Source organism: Aethina tumida, chromosome 1 (genome assembly GCF_024364675.1).
Source record: "Aethina tumida isolate Nest 87 chromosome 1, icAetTumi1.1, whole genome shotgun sequence".
Classification (NCBI taxonomy): domain Eukaryota; kingdom Metazoa; phylum Arthropoda; class Insecta; order Coleoptera; family Nitidulidae; genus Aethina; species Aethina tumida.
In genome coordinates, this window is record NC_065435.1 from 47,036,558 (window position 1) to 47,054,129 (window position 17,572).

The 17,572-nt window shown below is 30.1% G+C and overlaps 1 protein-coding gene across 1 annotated transcript in view; it reads left to right on the plus strand.

Annotated features, from left to right (window-relative positions):
* The first annotated feature begins 1,298 nt into the window (after positions 1-1,298).
* Positions 1,299-17,572, plus strand: part of LOC109598533 (protein borderless) — a 28,121-nt gene continuing 11,847 nt past the window's right edge. The window contains exons 1-2 of the mRNA XM_049962141.1: positions 1,299-1,438; positions 5,394-5,660. Coding sequence (XP_049818098.1) covers positions 5,501-5,660 — 160 coding nt within the window. The 5' untranslated portion in view covers positions 1,299-1,438; positions 5,394-5,500. The remainder of the gene's footprint in view (positions 1,439-5,393; positions 5,661-17,572) is intronic.

Genomic DNA, 17,572 nt, shown 5'->3' on the forward strand with positions numbered 1-17,572 from the left:
TTTGAGATATTTATATGTTTTATTATTATTATTTATTATCAATTTCGAAAAAAATATTTTTATTTAAGAAATATCATTAAATATATCAATAGTAAAGAAAAATAGTTTCACTTCAATACGAAAATATTGAAAAAATGTATTCTTTTAATTTTAGTTATAAAAATTGACCTTTATTAGAATTAGAATATTTTGTATTTTATAATATGTATTTATGTACTAGTTATAAAATTTAGAAGTAAAAAAGAAATTTTTGTTAAACTGTTCAAACTTTGACCTCCGATATCTTCTAAACGGTAAGAGTTATAAAAAAATTGTAAGATATCTTTTTGTAGAGCGTTCAATTTCCTACAAAAAATATAAATAGAAAATTACTATACGATCAAGTAATGGCGAGATATGGATTTGGGACTGAAGAAAAAATTAAGAGTTCATCTTTGGAGAGCATTTTGCAAGTTACCTAGAAACCAATTTTTTAGTGTCCGAAGTTAAAAAGAAATAATCGATATTTTTGGCCCACCCTAATATTTATTTTACTTAATAACTGACTTTCAGCGGGGAGACAGCAACGTTGGAAAATAATAATTAACATGCAACATACAATAGTGGTAGTCATAATTATAAGAACTTCTAAAAATTTTTTGTTAATGTTGAGTCATAAAACAAAAAAAAAAATGTTAATGTTAAATTAAATAACACAAACTTAATCAATAAAAATCTTGCTATACCTTATGTCCACCTCAATTCAGAAAAATATATGTAAAAACAATAAATTAATATTATTTTTACGGCACACATTAAATAAAATAGTTATGGATAAAATATTTTTTACATTTCAAAAAGTTGTTATTATAATATCTACTATTGTACATGTAAAACAGGCTCAGAAACATTCCATTTGAAGTACAATAGTATATTCCATGTGCTAAAATTAATATCTGCCAACGTATTGATTTAATAATAAAAGAAAAACGTGACCATATTTACAATTTATTGCATAAAATATTTTAGGATCAACAACGCATCTTTTTTTAGAAGCGGAACTGATTTTCCTGCCCGTACATCGCCGACGACAAAAACAAATAACCCGCACGCAATAGTAATCCAAATAATAGAGGAGAGTATGTGTAAATATTGATGCACATGCAGAGATTTATTTCAAGGAGTTATAATCTGTTTCACATGTCAAAAAAGTGATTTCGTTAACGTAGTTAAACATTTTGCAGGACCGTCCGCAAGCGCAGGACGAATTCGTGGCGCCAGTCGTTCCGACGCCTTCGCATAGTAAGCTTGGCCTCAACTCAGATTCACTTAAAGCAAGTGTATAGCGTGCTCGATGAACGGTAATTTGTCGAGAGCAATTCGATATTCGTTTAATTGAGTAATTCGAGGATAATAAATATTTCGTGACTGCCGACTCGAATTGATCCCACGGACTTAGGTAACAAAGTAAATTAATCGCATTTAGACGCTGATTGTGTTTTAATTATTTATATGTATGCGTCAGGACAATGCTTATTAAGTGTCGCTTTTATGTGTGGAATTGTTCCGTTTATCTCGGCCGTAAAAAATTTACCGCCCTTATGTTCGTAATGCATGCGTTCCCTCGATTGTTTTGCCCTCTTTGTTAACGCGATTGTTACAGGTGCCTCGAAGTTGACCGGTAATATCGATCCGCAAGATCTACTCGTAACATTTCAATTTTTTATCGGTCCCATTAACAAAATGTGATTATTATGTTTAACCATTTATTATATGTTGCTGATAATATTATTTCATCGACTACATCATCCTCAATAAATACAAAGATTAAATATATATTTTCCCCAAAATATGACACTTCTGTCAGAACCTTTGATGTTCCAAAACCAAATTATTTGGCCTTGACGCCATATATATTTAATCTCTGGTAAATATATAATCGAATTATTCCCACCACCACCACCATGTACATTAACGCTTATAAATTGATAATACTAAAAGTCCAAGTAAAATCATGTAACTAAATGATTAATTAGATTAAAACATCCCCAAGTTTTACACCCTTTGAGCAATTTATGGCGGTTTAAAGAAAAGTGGAAGGCTTTCGATTCTTAAAACGGGTCACACATTAATCTGCTTAAGTGTGGTCATAGTCATACCAAAAAATTGATTTGTTGTATTTTTGGTCCAGCTTTCACATACGTAAAAAGCTTCAATAAACACGAATAATAAAGAATGTGTTTTTAAAATTCCGTACGTATTTATTTGGAAATCAGCTTTTCGTCCAAAATACCAACTTGTTGAAATATAGATTTTACCTCAGCGCGAAATTCTCCTTTTATTCTCTAATCAGCCGTTGGGAAGGAGCGCAAAAAATTTAAATACGGCGGAATGCAAACAAAAATAGAAATCGATTTTCATTTGATATGCATTATTTGTCCCCTGGCAGGAGCATCAATTGTTTGAGTCCCACATTCATTAATGCGTGTCCACTTCATTCCCTGGTCAATAATTGATTTTATGAATCTTTTTCATCGGAATTATCCAGGTAAATGAATTTATTGGTCTGCGGTTTAAAATTTCATATTATGTTATTCAAATTCGCTATTGATTTAGTGGCTGCATGAAGTGGGGCTTGCGTCAATAGAACTTAAATGTATCAATTAAATTTTAGTGTATGAAAAACAAACAATCAACAAAATAAACATTTGAAATGTAACAGAATGTCGTTAATCTTTTCTAAATCTGTGGTCAGGCGTGCGTCTTTAACACTAACTTCGTTAAATGGTATAAAAATACATATTTTGTATCAATATTTAAATAATAATGACTATTTGAAATCCCCAAATTACTAATTAGTAAATTTGTCAATAAATTTTCACAAGTTGTTCCAATTATTTTAGAAACAAATTAGAATTATGTAAATTCTTTCAAATTCTTTTCAGAAAACTACTAAACTGTTTGAAAGAGAGCTTAAAATTGCATATTTAGTGGAAGTCCTGGAAACGGTGTGAATTGCAGTGTCGAGTTTTCTCAGATCCTTTTGTTATTATACTTTCTTTGCAAATTTGATATGTAATTCATTTTGTTGAGTTGTGACTAGACTTTAATTGTCTGAAATGAAATTCTTACAGTTGTGTCAAATTTACATATACTCTGAAAACTCTTTAAAATTAGCAAATAATCTTTAATTAACAGTTTTAAAGAGAAAAGTGAATCTAGAATTATTTTGGTAGGTTTTATTTAATATAAATATGAATTACAAATTTATTAAATATTTATGAGGTCATATGGATATGCAATTTAATACACGATTAAAATATTAGACAGAATTTCTCTCTATACATCCAATACATATTTAAATATTTAACGGACAGATATACCCTGGTAAGGATAATAATAATTTTATTCTTTCAGTCATTATATTACTGAAACATTAAACCTACTTATCACATTTTAAAGTTATTAATAATATTAAATTATAATTTGTTTGTATAATCGACTCCTTAATCTTGATATTAAATTTTATTGTCGATATATTAAGATATTTTCAATGGTTGTTTACATAAGGGTGGGTCAATAACGGTAGTGACGCTCGATTACGTCAAACATATTTTCCTAGATACATAATTTTATTTTATTCATCTGAAAATCACTTCTGCCATTCGTTAGCTCACCCTGTGAGTTAATCAAATATTTGCCAACTTTCAGAATACACTATTGTTTATTTATAATTGAAAGCTATTTGTTGTAATTTTCAAGCTGGTTCGAAATAAAGCTTTACTGGTAAACACGATGTTCAATTTTTCATTATTTGTTTTATACACATTGACTATGGAAATTTTGTATTCTATAAACAAAACAAATAATAGGAAAAAACTAAAAATGCATAGGCATCCCTATCGATTTAGGAGGTGTAAATATACAGGGTGACTCATCAAAATCGTACCAGCTAGGTGAAAGGGTCGACGTAAAAACAATAACCCTCAGAAGCCATTACCCATCATTTTTAAAATGATGAATCCTTTCAGTCAAGAAGTTGAAAAGATAGGGGCCTTGAAGTCTCATTAATACACACTGGTTACTTTTGAATGGAACAAGATGTCGGTCTCGAAACCTAACCTAACTGAATTTGGCATGTACATCTTTCGACACATTTAAGATACCCCGTATAATTAAAGGAACATATTCATGATTAAAATGTGAGTGTTTCCAAGTCCCTTCCACCTAATCTAATTAAATTGAACTCTAAACCTTTTACTTATCACATTTAATCAATTTGCAAGGAATCGATTAATTAACTCGTCCCCTAACCCCCCTCAAAGCACCCGCCTTCTTTCGGGATTTTTTCCAAGAGGATAAACAGTATTAAGTGCAATGTCTGCAGATAAGTGAGTACTGGTAATCTGCTCCGCTGACTGCAATTTCCATTTACATAGCACGTTCAAGCCGATCCCATATTATTGAATCACTTCCACAGATAACTGCATCGTTTCTTACTACAATAAGTAGCCACTATCACATACGGAACTGCTGAACTCTCCTTACCGATGCCACCTGACCGAGTTTTAAATTTCTTTGATTCACTTAAGGAATTCCTCGAATTTATTGACCGGTTATAAAGATTTCAGCAATCCTACCACAAAGGATTACTGAAACTTACCCATTCGTTCCTTTCACATTCTAAAATTAATTTTATTCCCAGTTCCCACTAACATTTCTGGGAGTGCTGCGCCGTGATCTATGTTACGGCATATAATTTTATTGCAATTAATTAGACCAAAGCTACTTTGCCACAATTACATAACGATAGCAATTATAATTAATAATTAAATAAACAATCACTTGAATTAACAACCGATTTGTTTTATTAAAATTGTGGTCAAGTCATAAAATTTAATTTGGCGTCAAATTATTACCTAGATATATTTAATCCCCCATAAATCTATTTATAAACTCCACATGGCTGTTGTGTTTCGAAAAATCGGTGTGTTTTTAGGTAATTTCGTTTCATCCATCAAAAACTGTTCCATGAATCGACAAAACCAATTATGCCACCTCAATTGGTTTTAAAATTAATGAAAACCCCGATGTGTAAAAACTGTTGAAAAATTCCACTGGAGAGCGTAAACAATTTTTTTCATGTTTCCAAACTGAGATACCTGGATGTTTTAAACTTTAACTTTTTGTTAAATGTAAATACCTTCAGAAAGTTAAACAATAAAAACGTTTCGTAATAACAGCCAACGTCGATTGCCCTCAAAATATTGCCATATCATGTCGCGGAGCTCGATTAGCGTTCTTTTTTATTGGGAAATGGAATTTGCATTGAATAAATAAAACGGTAACGAATGGAGCATCTGCCGTGAATCATTTGCACGTCCAAGACTAATAGTATAAATGTTCCTTTCCAGATTTCCACAATAATGGCTTGACTCCGACACCATGAGTTCGAAGGCAAACGCATTTAGCAAATACTCGGCCGGACACACGGACCTCTCCGTCCAGTGAATGAAGCCCAATGTTGGACTCGGAGTGCAGTTCGTGTTACTGCAATTACATGATGCAACCTTCCAAAGTTTACAAACACTCCACTTTGCTGCTGATATTCGTGCTGCTTGCGGACGGTTTCGGCCTGGCCAATGCTACTCGATATTACACCCTGAAGCGCTATTTTCCAGGTAACAAACCGACGTGTGTGTGTTATTTGATGTCAGTTGTTTCCATACGCACTTGCGATGACATGAGAAATGGCCTGGTAAATTAATCTAGTGTACACGCAAATTAGAGCAATATGTACGAATTTGGTCAAATTGTCTTTTGACTCCATGGCTTGTTGACTATTCATATTGTGATTGTGATTTGTGATTAGTTGTTTCTGTTTTAAAAATGCAAAATTATTTTATTACTCTAGTGTTTATATTTTGGAATATTAATGGCTTGTGGCTCCAAAATGAGTTTTAATAGAACATTACTGGCTTATGGGCCATAGTTAAACACTGTATTTATGACTATAAAATACTGAATTTTAACTAAACTTTCCTTATTCAAATATTATAACTTTTTAATGGTTTAATGAAGGTAAAAAAATATGAATTAAATACAATTCAAAACATTGAATCATATTTCACTTAATTATAGTGGTAGCCAAACAAATAATTTTGTCCAAATTATATTCTATATTTTTTTCTTATATTAGTCTGAGTTGATTAGTGAAAATAATAAATAATATTAAATCTAAAGATCAAAAAAATGATGACATTGCGAAAGAAGGAAAATATGCTCCTCAAAAAAGTTAATAATGGTACAATTAAAAATAAATAAATATAAAACCTTTTATAGATAGATAATTTCTTGTCTTCTAGGCAAATAAATTAATGAATTAATTAAGTACAATATCAGTATATAATAGAAGCATCAGTCTTTGAGAGACTGAATAAAACTTGCAAGGATATATTTCAGTATATAAACCAGTGGTATCAAAACTTGAATGACAAGACAAGATTAAAGTTTTCACAAAAATATGGTATATATTATCCTCCAGAGTTTTGACGTTGATTACTTTGGATTGATGAATTGAAGTTCAATAGAATAGATGTAAAAAATACGTTCACCGTCCTCCAAATAAAAGTTTGGACCCCAAATATAGCTTTGGAAGGTGTAGTTGTAGTTTCTTTTCTTGGAATGGTATAGGACTATTACAGAAAATTATTGTTAAAATAGAACGTTTTATCTATCTTGATAGATGTAATGGTACCATTTGCCATCGATAATTTACCAGTTACATGGAATTTTATGCATGATGTACGACGAAAGTTGTTCAAAATTGGTTCTCGATTGACCATCGCAAAATCCGAATCTAAATTCTATTGAAAACATATGAAATACCACTTATTTTTATTTGGACTGAAGGGGAGAAAATCTGCAAAAGGCACTTCCTGATGGAATCGGAGATATTGTCGCACTTTTGCCGACTAAAAACCCACCTCCATGAGTCATAACCAGATGGGTAATATATACGAGTAAATTGATATATGCTTAGGAAAAGAAAAGAAGACATATAGAGGACCAAAGGAATTCTGGAGAACAAAACTAATCAGAATGATTCGAGGGATAACCAACCACAATCACATTACCTTGTGAGGTAATGGAATTGTGGTTGGATCCTATAGCTTCCCACCGTTACTGGCTTGTGGAGTGGTACTGAGCCCCAAGACCACGACAAGGTGGATCCATTCTAAGATGAAACATCAAAAACCATTAAATTTAGATGAATTGTGATTATTAATTGAAGTGGAGTTTCTATGTGCTATTTCTGTGATTAGCTACTTTTTTATAAATTTTAAGAATCTAGTGTAATTATTTCAAATAATTATATTGCATTTAGTTACAGATATACATTTTCTAATTGACAATAAACAGTAATGTGTGCTATTTCTCTGACCACCACTAATTTAAAAGTTTCGGTTTCTGTTTAGATCATTCTTCTAAACTAATTTATTAATTTCGTCATTATTTTGTTCAAATTAGAGGAAGCAACTCGTACGATACTTATGGTACCTTAAATCCGTTGTAACGTTTTAACTTCTTGGTATATTAATTAGTTTTAAAATAACCATAAGCCGAGGTGTTCCCTTCAAAGTACAAGGAAATAATTGATTGATTGAGTGGTTTAAATAAAATACATTTAATAAAGTTGAAACTGTTAAATTTCATAACTCGTATCTCGGTCATTATTAACTTTTGAATAAAGCAAGTTTGTTTAAATCGCAACGTTGTTAAACCATAAATACAGCAATTAATTATGGGCCATTAGTTATGAGACACCCCGCATAATAATACCGAATATTAACAGTAAAATGTCGAGTAATTTCATAAATATCGTTTTGTTAGTAATTTAAATACATACATAAATAACAGTGTCATTAAATACATTTATGTAAAGTGAGTTCTTGTCCGTATGCATACGTTTATTTCTCTGAGGTGTACGTTTTATACACTACCAATTTCATCTTATATGAGTGTTCATTAAAAATGTACGGTCGATTTTAACTTTAACGTTTTGACGTCAAATACACATTTAAACATGTATATAAATAATGAACTAACATTGAATTTACATTATCCGGCAGTACAAAGGCTTTCATTCTAATTTGATTGTTCTGTTGAGTCACCATATTAATTAGATGTAATTTTACTCTTACTGCCTTATACTTCATGAATTTCTGCCGGAGAACAATTCCAATTTAAAATAAATATAATTTGCTATAAACAGCTTTCAAAAGCACTGCAGTCCGGATATAATTTTGTTCGCCGGGATAATTACATTTGCTAATGATATCAACGTAAAACACATGAACTGGGCAGAAACTGGCCATTTAATAAAAATGGTATTAGAAGTAATTTGGTGTTGCGCAAGACATAATTTACGGTGGATTTATGTGTATGTTTGTTACTTTTCTTATTTTAATAGTTACGACAATTAAATTTGAGCGGGCGTTTGGGCAAATTTATGGAAGGTTGGCAGAAGTAAATTATTTTTTGGTGTGATTTATTGCTTATTTTTCTGGGCAATATTGAAAGCGTTCTGTTAACGAGATTTTATTGCTTAGGCTGTCTTCATATACATAAATAACGCTAAATCCATTTATTTTCGCTTGTTATGCTAAAGCCGCCCTCTTTAAACCGGGAGATGAATTTTTTTTTATCAACCATCATTGTGGATGCCGAACTATGGAAGAATGCGGCGAAATCCTGTCAAAAAATATTATTATTAAGTTGCCAATGTATCAATAACCGAATTTATTTTTACTGAAAATAATATTAAAATTTATTAAACGCGCATTATTGAACAATTCCGCCGTATAATACGTTTTCCAAGACCATCAAAACATAGTTGATACAAAAAAAGAATTTCACAGGTCTCCGTTTAATTTCGTTTATTAGAGCGCAATGTCGTGCGAAAGCTATTCAATTATCCAGTGTGTTTAATCGAAATTCTTTCAATGAAAATATTTAATTGAAACGGTTTTTTAATACGGATTAATCGTCGTGGATGGCAAGTCTGCGGTGCGTGAAGCCGTTAAATTCGTGTTTACTTTATTATAAAAATTAATATAAATTTATTTATCACAATACAAATTTACCATTTTTAAATTCGCGATTAATAAAATTGAATTTTATTAATCGCGAATTTAAATTAAAAGCCTTTATACATTCAGAGCTTTCTACGTTATTTTTATTGGCGTAAATAGAGAGCTTTAGGCGTAAGTAAGATAAATATTTTATAATGACTCTAACACTACAGGTATAAATTGTTTTGAACGGCAAAAACTGTTTTCAATGGAACCTGTTTTTAAAACGGAGCTTGAACGTTATTTTATTTTCACAATTAAGGATAAATGTGGAGGTCAGACTGCAATAAAACTCGAAATAATCAAACGTCTATTTTCAAGTAATGAACTCGTTTATCAACCGGGTTTCATGGTTTTATACCTGCTTCAATTGAAAATAGAACAGTTTGTTTCACTGCTATTTATTTAACGCCGTAATTAATGAAGCAAGCAAAAATCTATCGATTTCCTTTGGCATCTTCTTTAAAAAGGATTGTTTGTCTGTACAGAGAAACATTTATCCTTTCCTTGGCGCGCTGTCGAAAATTCATCAAGCCCCGCTTAGACACCGACCTGTTTATAAGTTTAATTGCTTATTAACATGTTATACCACGCGACTTATTAATAAATCAAATTTTATCACAGCTTAATTAAAACATATCCTTAATTAACGCAAAACTTTATTTCGCGAACTCACTGATTAACTTCCATACATTTCCTTTCTTAATATTAATTAATTAACGGAATCAATTCCTCAAAGAAAATGTAAATGAGTCGACTCGCTGCACATCCATTTCTTAAATATTCACTTTGAAGTTTCGACTAGCTGGCGGTTTTCAAACTCAAGAAGGGAAATCTTTACATCCGACCCTAACATAGCTATAACCCACGCAAAACTTGTTTGTCTGTAATATCCGTTCATATCACGTTCAACGTAAACATTTAGGAACTTAACCGAACCAAGAATAATGCGCATTTGATTTGTTATAATAGATCCATTTTTATACATTGGCAGTTTTATTCGGATCGTACCGTAAAGTTTAATAGGGCATATATATTACCAAAGGGATTAGTGGAAAATTCGACATAATTATTACATTATTTCTTTATTTTTATAACTTTTGTAATAGCAACATAAACTTAGTGGAAAACATCAAGTTCAAACAAACACAATCACGTGGATCAAGATACAATTTCCAAGATAATATAGCAACAAAACAACAAAAGGTTGTTTGCTCGTCAATACTTCAAAAGTCGGTACTTTTCCATATTCGCATTCTCGAAATAACTATCCAAACCTTTATAGGCTTTGTATTGTTTCAGTTAAACCCTATCACAAAAGGAACAAATTTATTACGAAATACTACACATTTCTATTGCCGAAAGCTCCATTGATATTGAATGCACTTTATTCGATTTGCTTTAAGATTTGTTGCTGAAGTACAAATGTAACCTATTTGCCCCATATGCACGTTTTCTTATCCATTTATTTCCACATTGGTTAGAAAGAATGGGAATGAAACCGGTCTCATGGCGGTTTCGGTGTTTTAAAGTTACATATATCGCATCGAATTCCGTGGATCGGATACCGACAAGGGTTTTCTGCTGATATCTCAGGTAATTAAATTTCACGTAATATCTCTGGAGTTCGATTTGTAGTATATTAATGGTAGGGTGAAAATTTCAGTTTTTTAGTTTAATTGAATAGGAATTAATATGCAATTAATTAAACTTTTTATTAAGAAGCCTTGAAACTTTCATTAAATGATTTACTGTTCGTTGGACTTTCTTTTTATTTAACTTCGTTACAAATAAACATGATAATGGTGGAAACTTTTTTCGTGGCACTATTTCAAACTAACAATATACCTGTTTAAAACTGAAAATCGGTGAAAAACTACTATTGTTTACAAATTTATATTGATTTTGCATTAGTACGATACAGTAGTGTAGTTTGGTAAACATAAACATACAGTCGAACAATAACTCGAATAAAGTTTGTTGGCAATTTCGTCAGGTGTGAGAATAACATCTAATTTTCATCTAATAACGACACCTTCCCTAAATATGACATCAAAGTTGAAACCACTTGGTGAAAGTCAACAAAATTATGAATTGCCATTACCGCAGCAGGATTTTGAAAAACATTTGCAAAAATTTGAATGAAAAACCAGAACATGTCGATGTGAAAGCTGATATCATTTCCAGTTCTTTTAAACAAGCCGGTTTGATCAATATTCTGAATGGAAACAGGGGGATGGAATTCCTTTGATCCTCATAAGTGAAAGTCGAAGGAGATAAGCGGAGCCATTCAACTTCTAATAGAGTTTAAAGTTTTTAAAAATATACAATATGCCTCATTTAATGTTTTTAATAAAGTGGATGATGAAATTTCCTACAGACGAAGATGCTGTCGAAATCTGCAGATATGATTCCAAATTCACGGCAACACTTTTTATAAGTCAAACTTTGGAGGGAATACCTAAATTATAATATATCAAACTTGCATTTACTTCTCAAATGTGACATCAAAGTTAAAACCACTTAGTTAAGATGTCATATATAATGTGACATACCAATATTGGGTCAAAATTTTGAAAAATCTTTGAAAGAACTTAATTAAATTATGAACGTTACAACTTTGACCATCCATAACCATGTTCAATTTCTGATAATATAAAGCTTCGGAAACTTTTCAAAAATATACAACATGTGGTCATCAGTTGGATGATAATTTTGATTCTTTAGATCCTACAGATGAGAACGACACAGACGATAGGATGATAAAGGAACTTTAAAGGGTTTTAATATAAATTCATTTTGTGGTTAGGTACCATTAAAAGCCAAATATAATAAGCTCAACTGTACAATTATGTAAACATATAAAACATTGTTACAAGTACATTTTATACAGTGTGTTAATCAATGAGAAAAATATAAATAGTCAAAGATGCCTTAAATGTTTTGTAAATAACTTTTCGTTACCTCTTACCGAATACCTTAGGATAATAAAACGAAAACATTTTTTCCGGTGATAAACAAGTTCTAAGATGACGTTTACATAAATTACACCTAACGGTGATTTATAGGATATTTTCAGGACCATATTGAAATGAGGTTTTACGTACATAGGCCTGTCTACATGCATGTAAAAAACCCGTACATCATTTATTTTCATTTTAAATTGTCGGACTTGACACCGGAATGGAGCACACGACCTTTCTGCCTCATATAAAGATTCTGGTAAGGCATTCATCTTGATTGGAGGACGTGGCGGCATCTAAAGGATCTATTGTTCAAGTCGCATTGGCGCGAGGTAGCGATCAAATGCTTCCACTCAAGTATAGTAAATTCGGGGTATACATCTTAACAACTGCTTATTCGATTGTTTTATTTTATTGTATCGATGGAAAAACTGTATATTTTATTCAGGGTCGGTTTTTATTCATATATATTCGGTTTTATTCATGTCTTAAATTGTTATGGTCCTATTCCGAAATGCCTGTTGTCACAGACACGAATACGTTTACAACCAGTTTAAATAACGATAATCCTATTTACTAGCTGAATTATTTTCATTCATTCATTTTTTTTATTTCCCAATAACCAAGAGGTCATAGTTGAATACTACATATATTTAAAAATGTTAAAAAAGTAAAAATCAAAACACAAATCAAATTTAACATTTCAATTTATATTAATATTAATTAACTGAAATTTGTGAAAGGTATTTTTTTACTTAAGAGATGTACCGTGATACCGAACTTAAAAATAAACCATTAAAATATTGATTATTCAGTAGATTTCATGCAAAGTTTACCATATACCAAAATAATATGGAAACTATAATTTCTTAAGTGAAAACTAAGTTAAATAGAAGTTATTTAATAAAATAATAATAAAAATAGCTGTGATATATTAGGTATGGTGCACATTTTAGATTATATTAGCAATTTTATTTCTAAAATATGATTTTCTTTACAAGAAAAATCTTCTTATACTCTTTTATAAAGTTTCAATTCTTTCAAAATGGTTTTTATACGTTCACTCAATTTTTTTTCGGATTATAAAACTAATTTACATCTACAAACAAAATGACGTCTGCGATACATGTTTATTTTATTTTGAAATCAAAACAGACTGAGATTTGTTAAAATATTTTCTTCGATGGAATTTGTTAAGAATTCTCAAAATTCGCAACTAACTAACTAGTTGTTGAACATTGACTAAATAGAAATCCAGTTCGCAATAAAGATGTAATGAATATTGCCTTAAATTCTTCGTGTTTAGTGTGTTAAATATTAGCCTAATTGTAAATTTCAAACTTAACTTTACATATTTAACAAAACATTTTTCAGGTTCCTTAATTAATTTCGGTAAAAGAAAATATTTACGTTCTTGATTCCATAAAAATGTTTTACATAAAATATTTTTTTATCAATAACATAATAACTCCTTTCATTTTTTAATATATAATCATGCGGTGAAAATTAAAATTAAAACAATTATTACATATCTGACGAAAGTATCACCTCGAACAATTTGTAATACTAGAATACGAGGGTGATCTGAAAAATTTTTGATCTCAACCCTAAGATGACGGCACTAGTCAATAAAAGCTAGTAAGTAAACATAGCAGTGCGTCTATTGATAGTTATACGCCTACGCAAATCAAAGATGAATTGGTCTCTGTGTATGGGCGACCACACAATTTTGGGCCACTGAATTTAAACGTGGCCGTAAGAGCTTGGGAGACGATGATCGTTCAGGACGTCTAGATTTAGACATGAGAAAGCTGTCCGCGCGTTTGGTGCCGCGTTTGCTCACGTTAGATCAAAAACGTGTTCGAATGAATTTCCAATTTAGGCGCAATAAATCTGAGTTTTGGCGCCGATTAATTACTGTAGATGAAACTTGGATACACCATTATACGCCCGAAACAAAAATATAATCAAAACAGTAGACTGCAAAGGGGGAATCGGCTCCAAAAAAAGCAAAAACTTTTTTTTCGGCTGGGAAAGTGATGGTGATTATTTTTTTGGGATAGCCATGGAGTTATCTTAATTGATTATCTTCAAAAAGCAGCATACTACGCATCATTACTTGAGTTGAAGGCAGAAATTGCGGGAAACGGCCATAGAAGAAGAAAATCTTGTTTCATCAAGACTCACACCTCATCGAAAATGCACAAATTACAATTTGAACTGCTTGACCATCCGCCTTACTCACCAGATCTAGCCCCAAGCGACTTCTTTTTGTTCCCTCATCTAAAATCTCCGCTTGGAGGACAGATATTTTCGTCAAATAAGGAGGCAATCACCTCTGTGAACAATTATTTTGCAGAGAAAGATGCCGAGTACTATTTAGGCGGGTTAGAGTGATGGAAGCATCACTGGGAGAAGTATGTAGTGTTACAAGGAGACTAAGTAGAAAAATAAATAAAACATTTAAGAAAAATATTGTTGTATCATTGTTAGGTCGGGAACTTTTTGGACCACCCTCGTATATTTGTTGATTCTATAAAAATGTATTAAATGAAAAATTATTTTATTCCTTCTATATATATTTTCGCTGTAAAATTTAAAATTAAAAGAATTATTTATATATTTTACAAAAGCATTTTTTAATCTTCACAAGAAGAAATAATATTTTTCTTAATTCCATAAAAATATAATAAATAAATTATTATTCATCAATTATAACATTATAATAATTTAACTGATAATTAAAATTAAAACAATTATTTATATATTTAAGTAAAGCATTATTCAGGCTTCCCAAATAGTTTTCATTAAAAAAAAAATATTTACGTTATTGAGTTCATAAAAATAATAAAAATAGCTGTGATATATTAGGTATGGTGCACATTGTAGATTATATTAGCAATTAATTAGCAAAGAATTATTTATATATTTTACAAAAGCATTTTTTAATCTCCACAAGAAGAAATAATATTTTTCTTAATTCCATAAAAATATAATAAATAAATTATTATTCATCAATTATAACATTATAATAATTTAACTGATAATTAAAATTAAAACAATTATTTATATATTTGAGTAAAGCATTATTCAGGCTTCCCAAATAGTTTTCATTAAAAAAAAAATAGTTACGTTATTGAGTTCATAAAAATTGTATTAAATAAAATATTTTTATTAATTAAACCATTATAATAACTACTTTTATCCTTTCTATTTACGTTCTTTCTGTAAAAATTAATATTAAAACAATTATTTACATATTTGAGGAAAGCATTTTTCAGGCTTTGGTGAAAGAAAATATTTACGCTATTGATTTCATAAAAAGTGTGTTAAATAAAATATTTTTATTAATTAAACTGTCGTAATAACTGCATTTATCCCGTCTATTCATGTTCTTCCTTTAAAAATTAAAATTAAAACAATTATTTACATATTTAACGGAAGCATTTTTCAGACCCCTCAATAGTTTTTATAAAACAAAATATGTACGTTTTTAATTCCATTAAAATGTATTTAATAAATTATTTTTTGTCAATTATAACATTAAATTTACCACATTTATTCTTTATATTTGCATTTTTATCTATTATAACATTATAATAAGTGCTCTTAATCTTTCTATTTATGTTCTTGAGGACAAAATTAATATTAAAATAATTATTTACATATTTGAGGATTTTTCGAGCTCCCTAAATGGTTCTAATAAAAGAAAATATTTACGTTCCTAAAAATGTATTTAATAAAGTATTTTTAGTTAATTATTATATTATAACATTTAATAACTTGCTAGGAAAATGAAAATTAAAATAATTATTTACAAATTTTACGAAAGCATTTTTCAGATTGTTAAAATAGTTTTCATAAAAAAATACTCAGACTCAAAAAAATTTATGCTGAACTATTTCTACTAGAGGGAAAATAGATAAATATATTCCATATATCATTTCTTGTAGCAAATGAATAAATTAACAAGAAAGAACACTTAATCATCAGAGTGAAAACAAACGCATATCACCACGTTACCTACTTGGTATCAAAAGGAGCTTTAATCAAAATTGTATTCAATTACGCGCCTCTATTACACACGATATGGGATTATTTTGGCTCAGTGAACTTTATACGGAATTTAATTTTGTTATGCTAATTTACAGCCTTCTGTGATGCTTAAATTTATGGATTTCGATTCGAATATGTTATATTTCATATACGCTTTTGCAAGTTGTTTATAAATGGAGTCCTATTTGCTAAAAGCATCGTGAATTAATCAAACACTGCGATTGTTAGATCAATGGTATAAATTCAGTGGCATAATAAAATATGCAAAATTGATAAAGGGAATTCAAAAGTAGCTTCAATAAAAATTGTCGTATTTTAATTAAAATTAATAGTCATATTATATTAGTTATTCAGTATCTACGATTGTACAACAAAAGATTATCTACATTTCCGATTATTTTATGAGAAATTCGCAGTGCAGCTTTATAATTGTGTTTTGCGACGCGAAAATTCAGCTTTATACTGTCTTATCAGGATTTAAAACTATATTTTTGTCATCTACAAGAGACATTCTTTTATAAAACTTATGAAACTCATTTTTTGTTAAGTTCCATCAAAACTTTCAAAATAAACACCTAAAATTAATTATATTCTTTCATACTTTTTAACTGAAATCCTTAAGCTCTCATTTTAAAAGTTTTCCCAGCGTAAAATTGCTACAAACTGCATACCAAAGAACAGAAGTGTTATCTGGAACCTAATTTCTTACATTAAATTACTTTTCCAACTTTAAGTACGATCAAATGTTGTCATAGAAAACACACGGACAAACTTCACCCAACTAATTATAATTATACAAACCGTAATTTATTAGGTGTAGGCAGCTTAAAAAGCTATTTGGCGTGTCCCAACAATCTATTCCTGGAACGCAAAGCTGGAAAGCAATTAATTATTCATTTAAAACATTTCGATTTGCAATGTTAAAGTAAGTGTGTTTTAGGAAATCAAGTTCATGAACGATTCAGTAGGTGTATTTAGACATATAAATAATGTCCATTTGGAAACCCTTTTCTAAAGGAGTATTTAGAAACGTAGAATGAAATTGAGAAATTTTATAAAGCGAAATTTAGTCACACAAAAATTTATTAAACTATATTAAACAAAGCAAGTCTTTAAAAGTACTCTGGGATTTCATTAAAAACTTGAAGATGAGGTGTAACAGTTATGAGAGATAATATGGATACATAATAATTAGCAAAATTTCTAAGGACTATGAATTGAAATCGTTTCAAAATACGTTCCATCTCAATGCATGATAAAGACTTGTAATGAACGAATGGAATTCAACTCATAATAAGAGCCAATGAAGTTAAGTGTAATGATCGAAGTTGGAGGAAACGATCAAGGAAGTTACTTTAATGCACCTTCGATAATTGAACCCAGTAAAGACATGAGATGGTAGTTTCTCAGCTATGAACCAAGTGTCATTATGTTGTTTTA